Source organism: Mobula hypostoma, chromosome 7, assembly GCF_963921235.1.
Source record: "Mobula hypostoma chromosome 7, sMobHyp1.1, whole genome shotgun sequence".
Taxonomy (NCBI): domain Eukaryota; kingdom Metazoa; phylum Chordata; class Chondrichthyes; order Myliobatiformes; family Myliobatidae; genus Mobula; species Mobula hypostoma.
This window is the reverse complement of record NC_086103.1, coordinates 121832832-121858811: the sequence shown is the minus strand read 5'-3', so window position 1 is coordinate 121858811 and position 25980 is coordinate 121832832. Positions and strand designations below refer to the sequence as shown.

The 25980-nt window shown below is 39.9% G+C and overlaps 1 protein-coding gene across 1 annotated transcript in view; it reads left to right on the top strand.

The window, feature by feature from the left end:
- tmem135 (transmembrane protein 135) overlaps nt 1–18168 on the top strand; it is a 429004-nt gene extending 410836 nt beyond the window's left edge. The window contains exons 13-15 of the mRNA XM_063053891.1: nt 3355–3453; nt 12781–12848; nt 15855–18168. Coding sequence (XP_062909961.1) covers nt 3355–3453; nt 12781–12848; nt 15855–15990 — 303 coding nt within the window. The 3' untranslated portion in view covers nt 15991–18168. The remainder of the gene's footprint in view (nt 1–3354; nt 3454–12780; nt 12849–15854) is intronic.
- The last annotated feature ends 7812 nt before the right edge of the window (nt 18169–25980 follow it).

Below are 25980 nucleotides of genomic sequence, written 5' to 3'. Positions count from 1 at the left end.
TCATGTGCGTAAAATAAGCTATTGGGCTGGGTTTACATCAGAATCAGAGCATTAATAAATTGTCTGTAATGAAGGTACTAAAATAGAAACTGCTGGATATACCCCACAATTTAGGCAATATGAGGAGAAAGCAAAGAACTTCATGTTTTTGGTCAAAACACCTTTCTCAGACTCAGAAAATGTAAAAGTGGTAAATGGATCAAAGTTCAAGGAATATTAAACTGCTATAGCTTATACAAGTAAAATGAGGAGCAAACGTTGATTTGGTTCCTTTGATTGCAAAGACAGGAGATGATGTAGAGAAAATGGTTAAAATATTAATTACATTCTTTATCTGATCTCACTGAGGCTTAGCAGTGAATGTAGGATGAAACATTAACTGTGCTTTTTCCACAGATGTTAAATGACTACAGGGTGTTTCCAGCATTTTCTGATTTTATCTAACGACATATATATAAATAAAACTTGATACATTTAATCCTACATCAGAGTCATCCAAAATGGGCAGCTGCCAAGAGGTGCATGAACTAGCAATTGCCTTACAAACTGTCCCAGATTCTGCCGCAGTCCAAGCAGATCCAAAGTCCGCAAATGTAGAACTGCTGTTTAAGAAAGGAGAAAGAGAGGAAACGAGGAGATAATAAGGTCTATAATTGTCAAGAACATTTTGTTATGGATATAATAGCATAGTAAAGAAATTATAAGATTAGTCAGAATTAACATACTTCCATAAAGGAAATCATATTCAACAAATCCCTTTTGTTTTGAAGATTCAATTATCAGAATAGTGACGAGGGAACTAGTGGATGGATTTTCAAAAGTCATTGATTATCACATTAAATAAGGGAAAGCATATTATTGTGGACAGAGAGTTGTTTAAAAGCTGGGGGAAAGAAAGAACACAAAACAGTTTTTTTTTTCAGCCAGAGACCTGTTACTGCTGAGTCCTAGAAGGTTCATTCCTGGGTCCTCAACGACTCACTATCTACATTAATGATGCCTGAAAAGACAAAGATTAAGATGTCCAGGTTTTCTGTTAATCCAAAGCATAATGAGTAACTAGAAGGGCATCAGGATACAGACATGTTAAGTGAATGGGTAAAAAGAGGCAGAAGCAGTATAATATGTAAATGTCAATCACTTTGGAAAGAAGAATAGAAAATCAAAATATTACTTTAAAATCTTGAGAAACTGATGAAAGTTTACAGAAGGATCATGGTATGGTGGTTCATGAGATCAACACATAAACATGCATACATGGATGGCATATTGTATGTTGTGCTTTATTTCAGAGGGGATAAAACACAAATGTTTATAATAAAGTCTCACTGATGTTTTACAGGTCTCTAGAAAGACTTTATTTGGTGTACTATGATTTTGACCTCTGCACCCTATTTAGAAGGGGTGCAGGTTCTATTGCTAAATTTCTTCCAGGAATGAGTAAAACATGCTAATATTCACTGCAATTTATAAGAATGAGAGATGGTTTTGCTGAAAAATGTATTCAATAGAATTGATAGGGTGAGCAGAGTCTGTTTATTCAGTCTAGAGGATGGCAAATAGGACTTGTTAAAAGCACAGGGATTAGCTACTTAATACAGATGGGGAGAAAATTTAAAGTACTGGAACTCTGTACGTCAATGGGCTGTGGGTACTCAAACATTGAATATATTGTGGACTGAAGCAAAAAGCAAACTAATGGAATACTCAGTGGGTCAAGCAAGCAGTATTTGTGGAGGCAACAGAATGGTTGATGTTTTGGGTCAAGATCCCTGATCAGGAATGAGAAAAGATAACCAGTATGTAAAAGTGAGAGAAATGATGAGGACAAGGTATAGATGGAATAAGGTGAGGAGAAAAGATGGGTAGATGACTTTTACTTCTACATATGATGCGGCTCTATAAAACTCTGGTTAGGCCACACTTGGAGTACTGTGTCCAGTTCTTGTCACCTCACTATAGGAAGGATGTGGAAGCATTGGAAAGGGTACAGAGGAGATTTACCAGGATGCTGCCTGGTTTAGAAAGTATGCATTATGATCAGAGCTTAAGGGAGCTAGGGCTTTACTCTTTGGAGAGAAGGAGGATGAGAGGAGACATGATAGAGGTGTACAAGATAATAAGAGGAATAGATAGAGTGGATAGCCAGCGCCTCTTCCCCAGGGCACCACTGCTTAATACAAGAGGACATGGCTTTAAGGTAAGGGGTGGGAAGTTCAAGGGGGATATTAGAGGAAGGTTTTTTACTCAGAGAGTGGTTGGTGCGTGGAATGCACTGCCTGAGTCAGTGGTGGAGGCAGATACACTAGTGAAGTTTAAGAGACTGCTAGACAGGTATATGGAGGAATCTAAGGTGGGGGCTTATATGGGAGGCAGTGTTTGAGGGTCGGCACAACATTGTGGGCCGAAGGGCCTGTACTGTGCTGTACTATTCTATGTTCTATACTGGCAATCCTCCCTGTAAACCCTTAGTCCTACTGTGGGATCTCAATCCAAAACTTCTATCAGCCCTTGCCTTACAGATGCTGCTCGACCTACTGGGTTCTTCTGGTAGTTCATTCTTTGTACTCCATTTTCAACATTTTCAGTCTCTTGTGTCCATGTTCTGGAATGAGACTGAAATACTTTTAACAGCAAGGGTACAATAGGATGGGAAGATTGAGCAGTAGAGTATTGAAGTATTGAACAGTGGGGAGGAGCTATGAGTTTATTTCTGCTTTAGGGTTTTGTGACACAACAACCCATGTTTGAATTGTATTTACTGCATCTTTAGCAACTCAAATGAGCCAGTAGGTTTTCTTTCCTTAAGCTTTCTTTATTTGAATTGCTGGATATGATGATAGTGTGTCTGAAAGCTATTGATTCTTTGTTAACGTTAGAATTATGCTTGATAAATGCTGAGTATTATTTGCTCTCTTTCAATGTTCTTTGAACAATGTATTCTTTTGCAGAATAGCTATGAAAAGTAGGAGCCCTAGTTATTTTACTTTCCCTCTCCTTGGTTTATTGAGACTGCTTTGGTCACACTTACTGTTACAATCAGAGTTCATAAGTTTATGCTCAGATCCAAAGGAATGACCCGGGGGTAAAGTTAATCTTTCTTTGTGGTAACATTAACTCTCGCCTTCCTGCAGTACAATCATTTTGATACTATTATTTTTATTTTTGTTCTTCACATAAAGGGGAACACCAGCAATATTTGTGATATTCACGTATATCAAGTATTGCAGGTTATTATTTTTTATTGACATTGTTGGAATGCTACCTTTACTGCATATTATAATCCATGTATGTAAATATTAAAATAAATTGATCTGATTAGTCTAAGCAATTAATACTCATCTTTGTTGACAGACATTGTATTTCAAAGGCATTGAAGCAGGAAAGTGTCCATACGTTGCACGTGCAGACACCATTATCTATGCAATTTCTACAGCTGTATGTTTTCAAGCAGTAAGTATCAGCCAATACAACAGGTTTATGAGTGCATTTTTATTTTCAAAAAACTCTTTTATTGTTTTTCTACTCAGGTGGAGCTACCATATTACTTAATGTGACTCAAAATGTTGATTGGGCAGAATATTTGCATATATACTCTAAATAGAATTGGTGAAGATAACATTTCAGATACCTGGATGCAATATGCTGACTTGCCTGTACTTCATGAACTCTTGCAATTAATATTAATTGATGTAATGCATCCATGGCTGGACGTCATTTTCTATCTGTCTGCTAAGCTGTTCTGTATGCATATTGGCAGCACTGAATAGCACCCACCATTTGTTACAAAGATGGTAACTAGCTTATGTTGCCACTAACTTCAACATTTTTACCTTTCAGCCAGTGTTGCTTGTTAGATGGATTCTTCAGTGGGGAGTCAGTATTATGAACAGTAAATTCTGGTTAAAGTTAGTCTGCAATTTTTAAAATCGTTCTCCTCCATTTCACAAAGGCGAGTTGCATTGTACGTGTAGTTTGGAAGCTCCTGGATAGCAGACGTGGGAAAGTGATGGATAATCTATTAGTGAACTCAACACTGCAATCCTTGGGAGAGGTGATGGATATCTACAAAGGCTCTCCAAGCAGGCTCAGAAAGCTCTGGTAAAGGATGTGAGGAGAGTGATAGGACAACAAAAGGTGTACATTGTAAAAGGACACATCATCTGAAATTGGTACTGTAAAATTGAGTGCTAACCACATCCCCATCCCACTGCCCAAAGCCATTCAAAGTTATGTTCCTGCATCAGGTACAATCTTTTCTAATTAGAATCAGCAGCTCTTTGCTAGACTTTCTGGTGGAGTATGAGGACAGGTAAAGGGATGTAGTAGGTACTACTAAATGATCTGATAGTTTTTAGCTATGTATTGGTTGCATTTCACTGTTAGTAGATGCTTGGAACCAAAAGATTTTCAGGGATAGCATTCTGCAACTTGAACTATGCCATGAAATGATAGAAAACGGGGAACAACTTCTCCCATTGTGTTGTAGCTTTGATTGATCCATGAAAAGCAAAAGGGGTGCAGAGCAAAGAGTAGGATATACTATCCTCCTCCAGATTCCTCTTTAAAACAGCAATACAAGTACAAGAGTATAAGGTTTTGAAGATGGCGACTCTTTGCATGCAACTCTGATGAGAGTCATTGAATGTTCCCATTTAGAACTACTACAGGTAAAATCCACAGTTACAGCCATGGGTACCTCAGTAAACAACATTGTTCTAAGATGTTTAAAAAAATTTCTTGATCCACAGAATCGACAGAGCCTAGATGGCAAACTAAGGTTGTGAGTGCAGTCCCCCTTTAAGAAAACAGAAGTGGGGAAGACACTCTGGTCTACAGGTATGCTTGAAATGCAGAGGGCTTGGACCCTTACTCCCGATTACCCTGCTGGTGAATGTACAGTCTCTCAAAAATAAAATTGAAACCTCAGAGCAAGATTGCAGTACTAGAGGGACACTAGGGACTGCTGTGTGCTTTGCTCCATGGAACATGGCTCACCTCCTCCATTCACAAACAAGAAAAAATCTGCAGATGCAGGAAAATCTTCAGTCCTACAAACAGTTTCGGCCTGAAATGTTGACTATATTCTTTTCCTTAGATTCTGCCTGGCCTGCTAAGTTCCTCCAGCATTTTGTGTGTGTTACTCACCTCCTCCATTGTGGACACAGCACTGCAGCCCGATGGCTTTACCATAAAGATAGATCAACTAAGTCTTTTAAAGCAAGAGGAGGGAGAATATACTTCATGATTAACTTAGTGGTGCACAGACCAGGCAGTCTCAGTCCTGCTCACCCAACCTGGAACATGTAGCGGTCACATGTTGTCCATTTTATCTGCCAGTGGAGTTTACCACCATCATCCTGATAGTGGTGTACATCCTGCCTCAGGCCAAAGTCAAGTAGGCACTAGAGGAACTTAGCACCATAATCAACAGTCATGAAACAGCTCACCCTGATGCCTTCCCTATCACTGTGGGAGATTTTAACCAGGCCAGCTTGAAGGGGTCTCCAAACAACTACCACCAACATGTCACCTGTGGAACCAGTGGAGCCAATACATTTGACCACTGTTAAATAGCACCATCAAAAATGCTTGCCATGCCATCCCAAGCCCACACTTGGAAAGTCCAATCACCTGGCTGTACTTCTACTCCTGGCATATAGGAAGAGACTAAAGACCTCAGCATCAATGGTGAGGACCAAGAAGGTATGGTCAAGGGAGGTGGAGGAGTGCTTATAGAATTGCTTTGAGTTGGTGAACTGGACAATATTCAGGAATTCACCTTCAGAATTGAATACATCAGAGTTGTCACCAACTTCATCAAGACCTGTGTGGATGAGTGAAAATCTTTGAGAACATACTGGACATACTCAAATCAAAAACCATGGATGAACCAGGATATTCATAGTCTGATGAGGGCTAGTTCTGTGGCATTCACAACTTCTTTATAAGAAGTCCAGGTACGACCTACAGAAAGCTATTTTAGGAGCGATTAAGCAATTCCAATTGAAATTAGAGATGAAATTTTATGCATGTCAGCTCTGCAGGTTTTCCAGACTATTACTTCCTACAAGGCGAAACCTAACATCATGAATGGGGGTGATGCTTCACTCCCAGATGAGCTTAACTTTAAAAGGGAGAATAACACTACACCTGTGCAAATCCCTGCACCATCTGGTGACCCTGTATCCCCTGTCTCAGAGGCTGATGTCAGAACAGCTTTCATGAAGACGAACCCTCACAGGGCATCAGGCCCTGATGGTGTACCTGGTAGGGCACTGAAAACCTATGCCGACCAAGTGGCTGGAGTGTTCAAGTACAGCTTCACTTTGTCACTGCTACAGTCAGAGGTTCCACCTGCTTCAAAAGAGTGACAATCATACCAGTGCCCGAGAAGAGCTGAGTGAGCTGCCTCAATGACTATCGCACGGTACCGCTCATATCTACTGTGATGAAGTGCTTTGAGAGGTTGGTCATGCCCAGAATCAACACTTGCCTATGCAAGAACTCGGACCCACTGCAAATTGTTTGTCACTACAATAGGTCTACAGCAGATGCAATCTCACTGGCTCTCCACTCGGCCTTGGGTTACTTGGACAATAACAATACCTATGTTGGGCTGCTGTTCGTTGATTACAGCTCAGCATTCAATGCACTGATACCCTCAGTTCTAATCAACAAGCTCCAACACCTGGGCCGAGGTGGTGTCGAGGAGGTGCATAAGAGGAGTGAGATAGATCAGTTGGTTGAATGGTGTCAAAACACCAACCTTGCACTCAACATCAGTAGGACCAAGGAATTGATTGTAGACTTCAGGAAGGGGAAGCCAAGGGAACACACACCAGTACTCATTGCGGGATCAGCAGTGGAAAGGGTGAGTAGTTTCAAATTCTTTGATGTCAACATCTCTGAAGGTCTATCCTGTGGCCAACATATTGATGCAATTACAGCGAAGGTACTACAGCAGCTATAGTTCATTAGGTGTTTTAAGGTATATTACCAAAGACTCTCGGAAATTTCTACAGATCTACTGTGGAGAGCATTCTAACTGTTTGCATCACTGTCAATATGAAGGAGCCTCTGCTGCAGAAAGTTGCATCATGAGCACTAGCCTCCCCAGCATCAGAAATATCTTCAAAAGGTGAATTCCTCTTCTCATTGTTACCATCAAGGAGGAGCTATAGGAGACTGAAGACTCAATGTATTAGGGACAACTTTTTCCCCACCACAATCAGATTTCTGAATAGACAATGAATTCGTACGTTACCTCAACATTTGTTTTTCTTTTTTTTTGCTTTCTTTATGCACTACTTTTTAAATTTAATTTAATTTTTATACCTTTTTATTGTAATTTATAGTTTTTTTATTATGTACTATATCTGTGTATTTCTCTTTTATGTCTGCTTTTGATCTTAAATGCGTTTCTGGAACTGTTAGAAGCTTGTGATTTACAGTTTGGAGATTGATTGTGTGATCTAGTCTAAGTAGATTCCAGGAAGTGAGTGTGAGCTTGAGTGACCTCGAGGCAAAGTTTAGAGACAACGATTGTCTCCATTTCACTGATTAAAGCGTCCACTAATCACCAATTAAAGCGTCGAGGAAGATTGAAACATCGAGGCAAATGTGGAAGGTGAATGAGGGTTCAGCACAGACTGCAAGCCTTTTGATCACTGCTGAGATGGACCTCCCTGCTGCTGGAGAAGGAGACTGTCTGGCAGCCTATCGCTGGCTGTTGCCAGAGGGTAGCCTCTGCATTCGAGCGGTATTTCTCTCTTGATGCTGTCAGAGGATGTTACTGAGGTTCCGCGTTTATTGATTGAACTATGGACTGTGGACTTTTTCCATTCTTATGGTTTTATATTCTGTGTTTTCACCCATTCCTTCTTGTTGCCATATGTCGAGTCTGTTGGTTTTTTTTGTGCTGGGGGGTGGGGTTTGGAGGTGGATGTTCTTGTTGCCACTTGTCACGTTTTGTTAGTCTTTTTGTGCAAGGGGAGGGTGTTTGGGGGGTTGATAATCAGGTTGCCATTCCTTTTTGTGCGGGGGGGGAGGAGTTGGGTTTGATGTTTTTCTTTGAACAACCACCATGATTTTCTTTGTTTCGTGGCTATCTGGAGAAGACAAATCTCAGAGTTTACTTTGATAATAAAGGAACCTTTGAACATTTGATATTAAACCTGATTCTAATTCTGATTCTGATTTTGAACCTGAAGATTTCCTTGGGTTACAAGTGACCAGACTTACGGAAATTAGACTTTGCACAATGTCTGCCATGCATCTTTAAGTATTTTACAAGCTAGCAAAAATTATGTTTCATGACATTCAATAATAGCAAGATACAGTATTTATTCCATTAGTTCAATTGTGAGTAGCGATTATTCAATGAAATGAGCGAAATGATTTGGACCACAAAGGAAAACTGATGTTTCTGACTTATGGCGAAATTAGCTTACCAGTATTAGGAATGCATCCCTTGCATGTAACCTGGAGACTGCATGTACTCTGGGAAAAGTTAAAGAAAGGAAAATTGAACGGAGGTGATGGAACAAGATTATGACAGAGTGCAGGAGCGAATTACACATAAAACCTGACACTAAGTTCATTTTAAATCATATATGGTCGTTAAACTGAATATTACTTAGAAAAATTGCCATTAACAGAAAGGTTCCCTTAGTAGATAATGAAAAAAAAGGGATTCATGAAATGGTTAATTCAAAAAAATTAATGTGGTATGCTTGTCAGAAGTACAGGTTTGAAAAGTTTGATTGTGGGATTAAGTCATTAAACTGTGATTCAACAATATATCTATGCAGTTGCAAGAATAAGTTTGTGATCCCTTTGCAAATACCTGGTTTTCTGAGTTAAATACTCATGAAATATGGTGTGATCTTCATCTAAGTGAAAATAATAGACAAACGCAATCTGCCTAATCTACAAACCCCATTTCCAGAAAAGTTGGGATATTTTCCAAAATGCAATAAAAACAAAAATCTGTGATATGTTAATTCACGTGAACCTTTATTTAACTGACAAAAGTACAAAGATAAGATTTTCGATAGTTTTACTGACCAACTTAATTGTATTTTGTAAATATACACAAATTTAGAATTTGATGGCTGCAACACACTCAGCAAAAGTTGGGACAGAGGCATGTTTACCATTGTGTTACATCACCTTTCCTTTTAATAACACTTTTTAATCATTTTGGAACTGAGGATACTAATTGTAGTAGATTTGCAATTGGAAATTTTGTCCATTCTTGCTTGATATAAGACTTCAGCTGCTCAACAGTCCGTGGTCTCCGTTGTCTGATTCTCCTCTTCATGATGCGCCATACGTTTTCAATAGGAGATAGATCTGGACTGGCAGCAGGCCAGTCAAGCACACACACTCTGTGTCTACAAAGCCACGCTGTTGTAGCCCATGCAGAATGTGGTCTGGCATTGTCCTGCTGAAATAAGCATGGACGTCCCAGGAAGAGACGTCGCCTTGATGGCAACATATGTCTCTCTAAAATCCTAATATACGCCTCAGAGTCAATGGTACCTTCACATACATGCAACTCGCCCATGCCGTGGGCACTAATGCACCCCCATACCACCACAGATGCTGGCTTTTGCACCTTTCGCTGATAACAATCTGGATGGTCGTTTTCATCTTTGGCACGGAGAACTCGACACCTGTTTTTTCTGAAAACTAGCTGAAATGTGGACTCATCTGACCACAGCACATGGTTCCACAGTCTTTCGGTTCATCTGAGATGAGCTCAGGCCCAGAGAACTCGCTGGTGTTTCTGCATAGAGTTGATGTATGGCTTCCTCCTTGCGTAATACAGTTTCAAGTTGCATTTCTGGACGCAGTGATGGACTGTGTTGAGTGACCATGGTTTTCCGAAGTACTCCCGAGCCCAGGTGGCTATAATTGTCACAGTAGCATGACAGTTTCTTAGGCAGTACCGCCTGAGGGCTCAAAGATCACGCGCATTCAACAGTGGTTTCCGACCTTGCCCTTTACGCACTGAGATGTCTCTGAATTCTCTGAATCTTTTCACAATATTATGTACTGTAGATACTGAAAAACCTAAATTCTCTGCAATCTTGCGTTGAAAAATGTTCCTTTTGAACTGACTAACAATTCTCTCACGAATTTTGGCACAAAGGGGTGAGCTACGACCCATCCTTGCTTGCGAAGCCTGAGCCTTTGATGGACGCTACTTTTATACCCAGTCATGATACCTCACCTGCTACCAATTAGCCAGCTTAATGTGGAGTCTTCCAAACTGATGTTACTTGAATATTCTGTGCACTTTTCAATCTTAGTTTAACTCTGTCCCAACTTTTGTTGAGTGTGTTGCAGCCATTAAATTCTAAATTCTATATTTACAAAATACAATTAAGTTGGTCAGTAAACCTATTGAAAATCTTTTCTTTGTACTTTTGTTAGTTAAATAAAGGTTCGCGTAAATTAACATATCACAGATTTTTGTTTTTATTGCATTTTGGAAAATATCCCAACTTTTCTGGAAATGGGGTTTGTAATAGCACACAAACAATTGTACTTTTCATGTTTTTATTGAACACATTGCTTAATCATTCACAGTCCAGGCTGGAAAAAGTATGTGAACCCCTGTATTTAATAACTGCTGGAGTCTTCTTTAGTAGCAAAAACCTCCGCCAAACGTTTCCTGTAGCTGCTGATCGATAAGTTTCATTAGGTACATTTAATGTTAGAGAAATGGGTACAATATACATCCTGAAATTGTTTTTCAATTGTCCACCGAGCACTCAAGCATGCAGCAGGCTTCAATAAAGACACAGACTTGCAGTACCTCAAAGACTACTTGTTCACCCAGTAATTCGACATACCACAGGCTCTCTCTGGCTGCCTAATAAGGGAATAGGAGGTGTCCCTGTTTCACAGTGATAGGGGAGACATAACAAGCAACTTGCTGATTTATGATGTTAAAAGTCTGTTGCATTGATTTTCCTGAGCTCTGCACCCAGAGAGTCAGCACCAAAAAGGCACAGTTCTCTGGGCAAACCCCCCCCCCCCGCCCACCACAGCTAACACGCTGCTCCTGATGTTCTGTGTTCTCCCACGATCCTTCAGTCAGGGGCACCGGCCTAGAATCAGCACATCCCCAGAGCCATGGGATTCTGGAACCCTGAAGGCATGCTAGTCTTCCAGGCTGCATCCTTGGGATATCAAAAAGCAGCTGGTCGTGAGGCCCTGAGAGCAAGTCCCATTCCCCCAAAGAACCAAAGTCAGAGTATAACTCCAGGTAAGATTCTTTTTAAGACCCTGGAAAAGGGGAAAAAAGGAGATATCAAAGATCGAAATAGAACTGTTTCCGAAGATGCAAGCAGAGGAGTTGCTGTTTAGTGCCATTTTGACTTCACTCTGCCTCCACACAATGGCAAGGTGAATTTTAGACCACCTGTTTCAAAAACAGTTTCAGTTCTGCAATATTTCTGGGATACCTTGCATGAACAGCCCTCTTCAGGCATCTCATTTGGGTTAAGGTCTGCACTCTGATGTGGCCATTTCAAACCATGAATTTTCTTATTATTAAATCACACTGTTGTTGTTTCGGATCATTGTCTTGTTGCATCATCCAACTTCTATTAAACTTCAGATGAAGAACTACTACCCTGACATTCTACTGTAAAATGTCTTGATACAATCTTGAATTCATAGTTCCCTCAGCAATTCCAAGTCCAGGCCTGAGGCAGCAAAGCAGCCCCAAACCATCGTGCTCCTTCCACCATGCTTCACAGTTGGGATGAGGTTTTGGTGTTGGTGTGCAATGCCTTTTATTCTCCATAGTGGTATGCATTTCTGCCAAAAAGTTCAACTTTTGTGTCATCTGTGCACAAAACATTGTCCCAGAAGCATTGTAGAACATCCAGTGGTCTTTTGCAAACTTGAGATGTGCAAGTTTGCAAAAGACCACTCTTTTTTTTTGGAGAGTAGTGGTTTCCTCCATAGTGTCCTTTCATGAGCACCATTCTTGTTCAGTGTTTTTCTTATAGTGGACGCATGAACGGAGACCTTAGCAAGTTCTACAGATTTCTGCAGGTCTTTTGCTGTTGCCCTTGGGTTCTTTTTCACCTCCTTCAGCATTGTACGTTGTGCTCTTAGTGTGATCTTTGCAGGATGCCCACTCCTAGGGAGAGTAGCAACAGTACTCAATTTCCTCCATTTGTAGACAATTCCTCTTTCTGTGGACTGATGAACACTCAGATCTTTAAATATGCTTTTGTAGTCTTTTCCAGCTTCATGCATCTCTACAACTCTTCTTCTAAGGTCCTCTGAAAGTTGTTTTGATTGAGGCACGGTGACCATAAACAGATTTTTCTTGAGAAGAGCAGGCTCTGTCAGTAACCTTGACTTTGTCTTTTTTATAGGACAGGGCACCTCTAAGACCCACACCTCCAATCTCATCGCACCTGACTCCAAATTGCTTTTGGAGAAGTATTACCCCAGAAACTAAACACTGATTTTTTTGAAACTAAACACTGATTGTTTAAATGGTGTACTCAGTATTGACGAGAAGAAGTACAATTTTTTATGTGTTATTAGTTTAGGCAGATTGTATTTGTCTATTATTATGACTTAGTTGAAGATCAGACCACATTTTATGAGTAATTAATGGTGAAAACCAGGTAATTGCAAAGGGTTCACAAACTTTTTCATGCAACTGTATGTTCATTTTGTTTCATGTTGTATTTCATCAAGAATGATTTCAAAATTTTGATTAACTTCCCCCATCATTTGTAGGCAGTGATGGAAGTTCAGAACCTCCGGCCTTCCTACTGGAAATTTCTGCTGAGGCTTACAAAGGGAAGGTAAGCGGTTCAGTTTGTTTTTGTCACTTGTAATTTACTGATTAAATGAACGTTTTAAGTAGGTAACAAGGAGGTACTATATTTGACCTGTCTATGTGACTTGTAACAAGGCTTTAGGAAATGGTTCTGTTTGAAATATGGATAATAAGTCTAAGGTCTTCAGTCAAAAAATATGGCAAATGAAATCTAAAAATGGCTCATTGGCAGAAATTAGAGGTTAATCAGTTTTTTTTTCAAAATTTCATGTTGTTTACAGTTGGTTTATTGACAGACAGTGCCAGGTCCCTTGGATTTTATTTTATATAGATGTAAATGTATGGCATAGAAAACCTACAGCACAATACAGGCCCTTCGGCCCACAAAGTTGTGCCAAACATGTCCCTACCTTAGAAGTTACTAGGCTTACCCATAGCCCTCTATTTTTCTAAGCTCCATGTACCTATCCAAATGTCTCTTAAAATACCCTATCATATCCACCTCCACCAGCGTTGCCGGCAGCCCATTCCACTCACTCACCACTCTGCGTAAAAAAAACTTACCCCTGACGTCTCCTCTGTACCTACTCCCCAGCACCTTAAACCTGTGCCCTCTTGTGGCAACCATTTCAGCCCTGGGAAAAAACGTCTGACTATCCACACGATCAATGCCTCTCATCATCTTATACACCTCTAGCAGAACCATCTCTGAGACCCTCAGCAGAACCATCTTGGCCTGAAATGTTGACTGTACGTATTTCCATAGATGCTGCCTGGCCTGTTGAGTTCCTCCAGCATTTTGTGTGTATTCACAACAAATGGTTTTGAGACGTCTCGAGTAAGGGGGGTATTGGCTGCACAGAGTTGTCCATCTATTCGGACAGGCAGATAAGATTGATAAAAATGAAAATCTTGTATGGTATATTATTGATTGAAGAACAAAATAGAAATTCAAATTACTATGGTGGAATGGTTTTAAAATGCAATTATACCAGAGAGGGGGAATAAAACAGGCTGGGTAATGTATTATTTTCTTTTGAGTAGAGATTGAAAACTGATGATGAGAATGCAGAATTATGAGACAGCAAAATGGAATGAAGCAAAAATGTGAATAACGGAAGGTATAGGTTTAAAATAACACAGGTGTTAGAGAGTGGCATAGATCAGAAATTCATTGCCTAAAAGGGTGATGGAGATGGAAATCCTCAACACATTTCAAAGTACCAGGACGTGCCCTTAAAATCTGTAACCTGCAAGACATGGGCCAAGAGCTGGAAATGGGTTTAAGGTAGAATATTTTCCTTGGTGATACAGACTCAATAGGCTATGTATCCTAGATGAGTTAAATATCTATGTATTCATGGTACTCATAAAGAACTAGTTAGGGAATCGCATTAAATTTCAGAATGGATTGTAATATCTGCCAATTTCGTGTATGATATTTGTTCCTTATAGTAATCTAGCAAACTCTTCATGGCTAAAGATATAATTGCAATCAGGTATTTTGCCATATTGAAGTGTTGATTACTTCTGATATTGCCAGTACCAGCTACTGATGGAAAAAAAGCTGCAATGTCACTCAAGCTTATATGCTATTGTATTTTCTGGCCTCTGAGGGTCAATAAGAGTCTTGGCCTGAAACATCGACTATACTTTTTCCATAGATATTGCCTGACCTGCTGAGTTCCTCCAGCATTTTTTTCGTGTGTTGATAGGGCAGTCTAGGATTCTAATAATAAAAGGAAGCAAAAGTAAGAATCTGAGAAATAGAAGAAAGTTGTTCAGCCCTTTGTGCATTCTCTGTTTTTCCGCAAAATCCTAGCTGCTATTTTAACCCTTTCCCACTTTCCTCCACTAACCACATAGTTTTTGATTCTTTTAATATCCAAACTACCTATTTGATGAAAAAGATGTCTCCTTACCGTTGTTCATGATAACCGAACCTTCATTTTGAAACAATACCCACTGACTTTGGACACCAGAGCTAAGGGAAAAGTCAAACCGGCATCCATCCCGTAATTGCTCATAGGTTTCAGTGCTAACGTGTCTTGGGTGTTAAGCAGATTTCAGAAAAGTTATCATGAGTAATTGGCTTGTAGTGGCCAGGCAATTATGGACCACAAACTAGACCACAAAGCTATCAGTTCCATCATCTAGATCATTGATACATAACATGAATAGAAATGGTCCCAATACGGATTCCTGTGAAACACCACTAGTCACTGGCGGCCAACCAGAAAAGGTCCCCTTTATTCCTACTCTGTGCTTCTCCTGCCAGTCAACCAATCTTCTGTCTATGCTAGTACCTTTCCTGTAATACCATGAGCTCTTATCTCATTCAGCACCTCACCTGCGGCACCTTGTCAAAGGCTTTCTGAAAATCCAAATGAACAACATCCACTGATTCCGACTTGTCTATCGTGTCTGTTATTTCTTCAAAATAATTCCAACTGATTTATTAGGCAAGATTTCCCTTTTTGGAAACTATGATGACTTCAGCCTGTTTCATCATATGCCTCCAAGTACCCCGAAACCTTACTATATTATAATGGACTCCAACATCCTAACTCCCAAAGTCAGCAAGGCTTTTTGACCGGTAGCACCAAGGCATTTCACTGCCCTATCCTTTGCAAATCTTAAATCTGTTCCTCTACAATTACACTCCACTCCAATCTTCCTTCAAAACCTCTCCACTCCAAACCAGCATAACTTGCCACTCTTGCCCCTAAACCCCTTCAGCCACTATCATCCAGCTATAAACCCCTCAGCCCAACATCAACCATCACTAAACTGCTCAGCTCATCTTCCACTATTCTCTTTCCTCTTACATGACTGTAATCCCACCCTGCCTTCACCTCCACCCACCACTCCTCCAATCTGTCCTCCTGCCAATACCTGCAAAGTCCAGTCCAATCTTCTGTTTCCACCCCAGCCTTGACTTCTGCATGATTCCATATTGTTCAGATGTACCTTCATTTCTTAACATCAAATAATTTTTGCATATTTATTTCTGTATTTCTATTTTAATCAGATTTGCTTTGATGAACAGAAGGGTATTGGACGTTTTTGGTACTGAAGCTTCGAGGGACTTTAAAGGATTCATCCCAAGACTGGATCCAAGATACACTCTTGTAAAACCAGAACTTGAACTTGAACTTCATTCCTGATTATGATGGGTTAGGAAAGACATTCTTTGAACTTCATTCCTGATTATGATGGGTTAGGAAAGACATTCTTTGGAATGGTTCAGATTCGTAGGCCCATTTAGCACTGGAAGTTATTACTTTTAATGTTTCACCCGGATGGGGTGAAGGGGGTGGTTGAGGGCAGGGGAAATGGATGATTGCTGTTCTTGTTATTTTCTTTAAGGGCTATCTATTGCACCTCTCTTCTGATGTACAATGTGAATGCATAAAGCACTTAATCTTTGGAAGTTTAATTGGTCTTATTAATTGATTATTCCATTTTGTTGCAATTTTTGCTGGTTATTTAAAATATGATATTTTGGTATCCTATTAATTCCACTTATGCCAACTGCTTATTTGCAAGTTATTGGCCATTTTATATAGCCATGGTTAGTAGAATTTTTTTGAAATTGATTTTTATTCTTTTTAAAAAGTCTGCAGTGATTGGTTCATCCTTTAGCCAACAGCTGATTGATGAATAAAACAAACAAGATATAATCAAAACTCATTTGTATCCTATAATGTAAATTGCAACATGAATTGGCATTGCTAAATACATATTATTGTTTTTAATTTTAAGGTACTCTATTATTTTAAATCATTTGAAGACCTATTCATTTCATTTCTGTAAGTGATATATTTATCCTAAACTTCAATCTATGCTGGCAACTTAATGAAGTCTTAGCCCTGAATCCTATTGAAGAATATTTTTTACATCTAAATGACATTTTTTCATACTCTGGTGTAAAATAAAATTATAAAGAATATGGTTAATTTTCCTGTAAATGTATTAAAATATGTATTTCAGCCAAAAAGAATTTCATTAAAAAAATTAAACAAATAAGGCAATAGATTTTTTTTCTTCAGAATTTACCCAAAGGCTGCTTATTGTAATTAAGTTGCACTGAACCTTTATCAGTACGAATTTTTGTTTTTGAATATCAACACCTCTCATTCAAAATGACATCAGTGATTATGTAGTTCAACAACTGAATTTCCAGATATTGAAAATTTACAGTAAAGCAATATATGTTCTTATTAAAATTTATTTTTAATACCATGTCAAAAAAGGATAATTTAATTTTTTGGACATAGATTATATTCATGTAAAACCCTTTTCCTTGCATAGCATAATTCTGTAAGAAATCCATCTTTCCTAGGCTGATGATGTGTAATTCCAGCTCTTTCAAAAAGCTGCAATAGAAAGCAGACATTTGCTGTGACATAGCAATTATGACAGGCAATAGTTAGAATACTGGAGCATTGATCGGTATACGTGTATTTTAGTTGGAAGCCCAGATTTCCACCATTGACCTTGAAATTCCAAGTTTGTGTGAGATTAGAAAGTGAAATGCTATTTTGTTTCCAATGGATTTATTTAAGCATTATAAATCCATAACCACCTTAACCATTTTGGTGTTTTACACTGAACACAAGTGGTTAGCATTGAGAGAGCTGTATATATTATTACACAAATTGCAGTATGTATGGTTAATAATCAATATAGTTACAGATGTTAAAATGTCCCATTGAGCAAAACTGATCACAGATCCAGGTGGTTTGGAATAGAATTATCAGTATTAAGTTATTTAAATCATTAAATAGTGATTCTCACTGGTATATACTGGAAAGTTATTGTTGAAAAATTCATTCAGCAACGTCCACCTTTAAAAGGAATTCATGCTCTTTGTGGATCATTTTCAGTATATTTGTACTGAGCTAGCAAGGAATAGAAGGTAGTTTATAACTGCTCACGTATAGCATCTTTTTTAATGCAGAAGGTGCAGTTTATTTCTTTTGCTGGTGCTCCATTTGTCAGTATTGCCTTAAATCTTCCTGGAAACCTGGAGTTTGACCACAAAAGAAGACAAAGGATGTCAACCTCTTCCATTGTTTGCAGATTCCTTTGGTGGTGTGTATAAAATGTTTTTTTTGTACGTAGAAAAGATATAAACCAACTCTGGAGACAAAGCTATACCATGTTATTATGTTCAATGTTATAAAGAAAGAACTGAAAATTATAATTTGTAAATGATGTGATAAACCTTGAGCTACATTTCAATAACTCTGTATAAATGTTAATTTTAACAATTAAAACAATAAAACATAAGTGACACCAAGTATATTTTTACTATCATAATAAATGAAAATAGATGTACTATTGCCAATTACTATTTGTCGGAAAGCTGATTTTTTTGGCAGGAATTTAGCGCATTGTTCAAATGGCAAGTGCCTTTTTTACAGTGCATGTTGTCAGGTTCTAACTCAGAATGCATTACTGATTGGTTGACGATCCCAAAAGTCATTGGCGGGGCACAGTAATTTTGTGCCATCAAGGTCAATCCTATGGCCATTGTGAATGCAACCAGGAAAATGTAGGAAACTTAACAACAAGGAGGAACCTGTTGCAACTGTCTGTCTTCCCTATACTTCCATGGTTTCTAGAAGGGTTGCCAGGATCCTGAAGAAATACCAGATTAATACCATCCCCAAACCCGTAAGGAAGCTCAGATCACAGCTTATGCGGGTCAAAGATAACATGAAACTCTGGTTGGCTGGCGTTTACAGGATTCCTTGTGAATGCGGAGCAGCATATTTAGGCCAGATGGGGCACACGGTGGAAATCCGCATCAAGGAGCACAGGAGGTGTATCTGTTTGGGTTACCCAGAGAAATCGACGGTAGCAGAACATTGCATTCGCAATGGCCACAGGATTGACTGCGACGGCACAAAACTACTGTGCCGCGCCAGTGACTTTTGAGACTGACTGGTAAAGGAAGCCGTTGAAATAAAACTAGAAGAAAATAATTTTTTAACAAAGACAAAGGTTTTGCTCTAAGTAAGAACTGAAGTTCGATTGTAAACAAGGTGGAAGAGCAGAAATCTGATTGTATGAGGACTAATAAATCAGGAGGGGCGGACTACGGGGGTATAAATACCACCAGACCAGACATTCCCAGACATCATCCCTAATGAAGATGGCAGAGCCTGACATTGAAATATCGGTTATAATTGATACCTGTACCCAGCTGGAAGCCCTAGAAGAGTTTATTCATCATATATGCTGGGAACGTATTGATCCTTTTTCACTGAGGAAGAGATTATTTGCCTTACACCCGGCCTCGAGCTCTTCCATCTCCTCTCTGTAGGCCATCTCATAGTTATAGGTGATGAGCCCCACAACTGTCGTGCCATCGGCAAACTTAACAATATAATTATTCTCATGTTTGGCCATGCAGTCGTGTGTGAATGAAGTGTACAGCAGTAGCCTCAACACTGGGGGCACCCATACTGAGGATGATAGGGAAGGAGGTGTGGTTGTGCATTCTGACTATCTGAAGTCTGTTGATTAGGAAATCAAACACCCAGTTGCACAGTGGTGTATTTAGACTGAGGAGTAGGTGATTGTTTACCAAGGTCACTGGAACAGTAGTGCTGAATGCCAAACTGAAATCCAGAAACAGCCTTCTGACGTAAGTGTCCTTAGGTGTGTCAGGTCTAGCTGCTTAACTTTGATACTTAAAGTCACTCCTTTACTTCTCGGGTGGGAACAAGAAGTGCTAGAAATACCGAGGACAGGATGGCAAACCTTTTTGAGAAAGTGTGCCCAAATTGGTGATAATCTTCCAAAAATTTCTCTTGCATGCAATGGTAATTTTCACCGTAGATTATCATTGATGAATGAGTTACTAACAATAATTATGGGCTTTTTTTTAAGGTAAAAGGATGAGTCATGTTTATTTGCATGTTTTCATGGTTTTAATGTCAATAAAAGTATAATTGGGACTGGTTTAAACAAATGCAGCATTTTAGAAAACCTGTTCAAAAGTTATTATTATTAATCTTTTAAAAAGACTATGGAAAAATAACATTATTTTAAATAGAGTTACCTCATATGTAACACAAAAATGTGAACATGAAATTTTAAGCTTTGGCACATATTCACAAAAGATAAAGGAAAGGGGGGAAAACACACTTTGCTCTCAATGAGTTTGTTGCTGCACTAATGATGCCAAAGACTTTATATCTGACTTATTATTTGGTTGTTTTGAGAGCTATGCATGTGGCACTAGTTTCATCAGAGCTATAATTGGACGATCAAGTTCATCACTCAAAACAGTAACTCACATGAATACTCACTAAAGTACATACAGTATTTACTATTTTATTACTGAATTGCCAGTATTCACTCACAAATGATAGAAGAAAAAATATAAGTAGAGCAAAGCCAATGTCAACTGGTCCAGCTATTTCCTATCCAAATACTGATGTGTACACCAGGTCTGTGAGGATTTAAAAATGTATTATCCAACAACATGTTCTCCTAACAGCTAAACTGGCACCAAATTGGCGTGAGATTTGGATAATTGCTGCTTCATTTTGCAGTAAAGATGATCATTGTGTATCTTTTGATTATCGGTGGGGTTTAAAAAATTGAGGCAAGTCACTTTATCCTGCTGCTAAGAAAGGTTTTGTGTGTGCTGCAAGAGGTTTGCCGCCCCTGCCCAAGGAGAATGTGCAGAGAAACAAGTAAACAGCTCAGGTGGCAATCTTTCACTAAATCTGGGGTACATAGGTGCAAATATAGCAAGCATTAAACATTCTCACTTTTGTGACTGCAAAGCAATGAGAAAAGTCATCAGTTGTCAAGTAAATGATGGAGTCCTTTATTAAAGAAGTAGTAATGGAATACCTAAACTACCATAGAATGTATAGACGAATTCAACATAATTTAATGACAGTAATGAATAGCATTTAATCCAGTTGACATCATCATAAATGTAAATGAGGCATATATATAAAGATATTAAATTGTTAAATGAATAAGCTAACCGGTAAATGGATTTCTCTTCAGGCAAGTGTGAGGTCCTTCACTTTGTCCCTAAAAGAGAATTCTGTAGATCCGACTAGTTTCTAAATGGTCAACTACTGGAAGATGTGGAGATCTGCAAGTGGTGGTATGGGTAGATGATTGGAGGGCTCATGATCTCAATGCAAAATAGTTAAAATTTTTAAAATGCTGAAAATACTTAACTGGTTAAGATAGCATTTGTAGGAAGAGAAGCTGAGTTAACGTTTTCAGATGGATGATTTTACATTAAAACTTTTTAAGTTAATGGAATTTTATTAATAGGTCAAAACAAATATTTCAAAGAATATTTATCATCAAGATACATATATGTTAGCATATACTACCTTGAAATTCATTTTCTTGCAGGTACTTGCATAAAAAAAGAAATACATTGGAATTTTAGGAAGAACCATACATAAACAAAGACTGACAATCAGGGTGCAAAAGAAGACAAACCAAGCAAATTAAAATCAGAGAGCATGAGTTATAAAGGGAATATGAGAAAATGAGTCTGTAGGTTGTATAGTCAGTTCAGAATAGTGGTAAATGACTTAACCATGCCGAATCAGGAGTCTGATGGTTATAGGGTAATTACTGTTTCTGAAACTGGTGATGTGGGACCTAAGGCTCCTGTATCTCCTGCTGAATAGTAATAGCAAGAGGGCATAGCCTAGATGGTGTGAGTGTTTGACGATGGATGCTGCTGTCTTGTGGCAGTGTTCCAATTATGGGGAGGGTGTTGCCTGTTATGGACTATACCACCTCCTCCCCTTTTGTAGACTTTTGCATTTCTGGGCATTGGTGTTTCCCTGTTGACTTGTTGAGACAGTAGGCAAATTGGAGCAGATCCAGATCACTCCACAGATAGGGGCTGATGTGCTTCATGACCAATCTCTCGAAGCACTTCATCACAGTGGATGTAAGTGCTACCGGGCAATAATCATTAATCACTGTATGATTAATGCCAGATTGAAGCAAATGGATATCTCGGACTACTGAAACAAGAGGCTGAAGATGTCATAAACACTCCAGCCAGATGATTAGTACAGGTCTACAGTACCTGGTCAGGTACATTGCCCGGGCCAGATGCTTTCTGTGGATTCATCCTCTTGAAGGATGCTCTCGTATCAGCCTCAGAGACTGAAATTGCAGGATTGTCAGGGGTTATGGGGGTTTTTGAAGGTGCCTCCTTGATCTTTTGATCAAAATGAGCATAAAAGTTTAGTCTGGAATTGACATTTTGCATGTAATATGTTCTTCCAGAGGTCATACTTAGACCAAGTACTTTTCTGGATCACCAGCATTAAATGCCATCAATCGAGCACCCAGCTGACAAGATGGTGTCAAGCTGTGATGTATTTTTTTTAAGTTCATAGGGATGGATTTGGGGACAGTGCAAGGAGTTGAGAGTCATTAAGGCTTAAGGAAGGAATGAAGGAGAGTTAGATCTTGGGCAGGAGCCGGTGTTCAGAATCTGAGCGCTCCATGGTCAAAGGTCATCAATCCCAGAAACCAGTGATCCCCAGGATTGGAAATTGATGTGGGGAAGAGGTAGGAGGGGCCGGTGACCACCCTGCTCAAGTCAGTGAGTCCTGGGGTTGGAGATTTGCATGAGTCCAGAAGTCAGGGCCTGAGGTTGGGTAGGCAAGCTGAGGATAGAGACCAGTGATCCACAGGTTAGTGAGCCCTGAGTCCTGTGAGCTTGGTAGTTGAGGGCTAAGGACTGGAGGCCCAGAGGTGTCTTATCCTGGGGGAGGAGGCCTAACTGCGTGTGAGTGGGTGGGTGGGTGAGTGGGGGATGGGCTTGTTTTGCTGTTGTGGACATAATCTGAAAAGATATAGGAGCAGGAGTAAGCCATTTGGCCCATGGAGTCTGCTCTGCCATTCAATCATGGGCTGATCCAATTCTTCCAGTCATCCCCACTCCCCAGCCTTTTCTCCATACCCTTTGATGCCCAGGCTAATCAAGAACCTATCTATCTCTGCCTTAAATACACCCAATGACCTGGCCTCTACAGCCGCTCGTGGCAACAAATTCCACAGATGTACCACCCTCTGACTACAGTAAATTCTCCGCATCTCCATTCCAAATGGACATCCTTCAATCCTGAAGTCGTGCCCTCAGGTCCTAAACTCTCCTACCATGGGAAATAACTTTGCCATATCTAATTTGTTCAGGCCTTTTAACATTTGGAATGTTTCTGTGAGATCCCCCTCATTCTCCTGAACTCCAAGGAATACAGACCAAGAGCTGCCAGACATTCCTCATACAGTAATGCTTTCATTCCTGGAATCATTCTTGTGAATCTTCTCCAATGTCAGTATATCCTTTCTAAAATAATGAGCCCAAAACTGCACACAATACTCCAAGTGTGGTCTCATGAGTGCCTTATAGAGCCTCAACATCACATCCCTGCTCCTATAGTCTATAGCTCTAGAAATGAATGCCAACATTGCATTCGCCTTCTTCACCACGGACTCAACCTGGAGGTTAACCTTTAGGGTATTCTGCACAAGGACTCCCAAGTCCATTTGCATTTCTGCATTTTGAATTCTCTCTCCATCTAAATAATAGTCTGCCCGTTTATTTCTTCCACCAAAGTGCATGACCATGCACTTTCCGACATTGTATTTCATTTGCCACTTCTTTGCCCAGTCCCCTAAACTACATAAACCTCCCTGTTTCCTCAACACTACTCGGTCCTCCACCTATCTTTTTATCATCGGCAAATTTAGCCACAAATCCATTAATCCCATAATCCAAATCATTGACATACATCGTAAAAAGCAGCAGTCCAAACCACCAACCCCTGTGGAACTCCCCTGGTAACTGGCAGCCAGCCAGAATAGGATGCATTTATTCCCACTTTCTGTTTTCTGCCGATCAGCCGATGCTCCACCCATGCTAGTAACTCCCCTGTAATACCATGAATTTTTTATCTTGCTAAGCAGCCTCATGTATGGCACCTTGTTAAAGGCCATATGAAAATCCACGTACACCACATCTACTGCATTTCCTTTGTCTACCCTGCTTGTAATTTCTTCAAAGAATTGCAGTAGGTGAGTCAGGCAGGATTTTCCTTTCAGGAAACCATGCTGGCTTTGGCCTATCTTGTCATGTGCCTCCAGGTATTCCGTAATCTCATCACTAACAATCGATTCCAACAACTTCCCAACCACTGATGTCAGGCTAACAGGTCTATAGTTTCCTTTCTGCTGCCTCCCACCCTTCTTAAATAGTGGAGTAACATTTCCAATTTTCCAGTCATCCAGTACAATGCCAAAATCTGTCAATTCTTGAAAGATAATTGTTAATGCCTCCGCAATCTCTCCAGCTACTTCCTTCAGAACCCAAGGGTGCATTCTATCAGGTCCAGGATGTTTATCCACCCTCATACCGTTAAGCTTCCTGAGCACCTTCTCAGTCGTCATGCTGTGTTGGTGTCAGAATGTTTGGCGAAACTTGTGGGCTTTCCCCAGCACAACCTTAGGTGTAGGTTGTTAGCACAAACAGCATATTTCACTGTATGTTTCAATGTACATGTATCTGAATATTTTGTTCATCTTAGGCTTTTGGTTGGGGAAGACACTGAATGATTTTATGGGACATGCTTTGCCAAATGTGCCTTTGCAAAGTCCGTGACGACTGTAATGTATGCTTTCAAGTCTTCTGATGAGTCCTTGAACATAGCTCAATCTACTGACTTGAAGCAATCTCATTGTCACTGCTCTGACTGCTATGGCCACCTCTTTGTTGTCTTTACTTCCGACTTGTTATTTAGTCTCTGCTCATTTGCAGGTAGGAGAAAGACAGCCAGATGGTCAGATTTCCCAAAATGTGGTTGAGGGATAGAACTCTTGTATCTGCAGTTTAATGTGAAAAAGACTAAGGAGCTGGTGGTAGACCTGAGGAGAGCTAAGGTACCGGTGACCCCTGTTTCCATCCAGGGGGTCAGTGTGGACATAGTGGAGCATTACAAGTACCTGGGGATACGAATTGACAATAAACTGGACTGGTCAAAAAACACTGAGGCTGTCACCAAGAAGGGTCAGAGCCGTCTCTATTTCCTGAGGAGACTGAGGTCCTTTAACATCTGCCGGACGATGCTGAGGATGTTCTACGAGTCTGTGGTGACCAGTGCTATCATGTTTGCTGTTGTGTGCTGGGGCAGCAGATTGAGGGTAGTAAACATCAACAGAATCAACAAACTCATTCGTAAGGCCAGTGATGTTGTGGGGATGAAACTGGACTCTCTGACGGTGGTGTCTGAAAAGAAGATGCTGTCTAAGTTGCATGCCATCTTGGTCAATGTCTCCCATCCACTACATAATGTACTGGGTGGGCACTGGAGTACATTTAGCCAGACACTCATTCCACCGAGATGCAACACAGAGCGTCATAGGAAGTCATTTCTGCCTGTGGCCATCAAACTTTACAACTCCTCTCTTGGAGGGTCAGACACCCTGAGCCAAAAGGCTGGTCCTGGACTTATTTCATGATTTACTGGCATAATTTACATATTACTATTTAATTGTTTATGGTTCTATTACTATTTATTATTTATGGTGCAACTGTAACGAAAACCAATTTCCCCCGGGATCAATAAAGTATGATTATGCTGATGTACAGCAGGTCAAGCGTCTTGGGTCTTCTGGTGCTGCTGATGGTAGTGGGACAGACATTTGTTCACACTAGCTTGATTGAAGACCCTGGCAAGGATGTGAAAGACATCAGGGTATACCATCTCTTGTTTGTTAATTATGTCATTCAATATATTGAGTGGTGGTTTGACATCTGTATTTGGTGATATGTAAGCTGCAGTCAGGATTGTGGCAGAGAACTCTCTCAGTAAGTCCTGACGAAGAGTCTCGGCCTGAAACGTCGACTGCGCCTCTTCCTATAGATGCTGCCTGGCCTGCTGCGTTCACCAGCAACTTTGATGTGTGTTGCTTGAATTTCCAGCATCTGCAGAATTCCTGTTGTTTCTCTCAGTAAGTAGAATGGTTGGCATTTAATCATTAGATGTTCCAAGTCTGAGTACAGGAATGAGACAAAACCTCCAGGTCCAAGCTACACAATGAGTTTATCATGAAGTAGACGCCGCTGCCTCTGCCCTCTC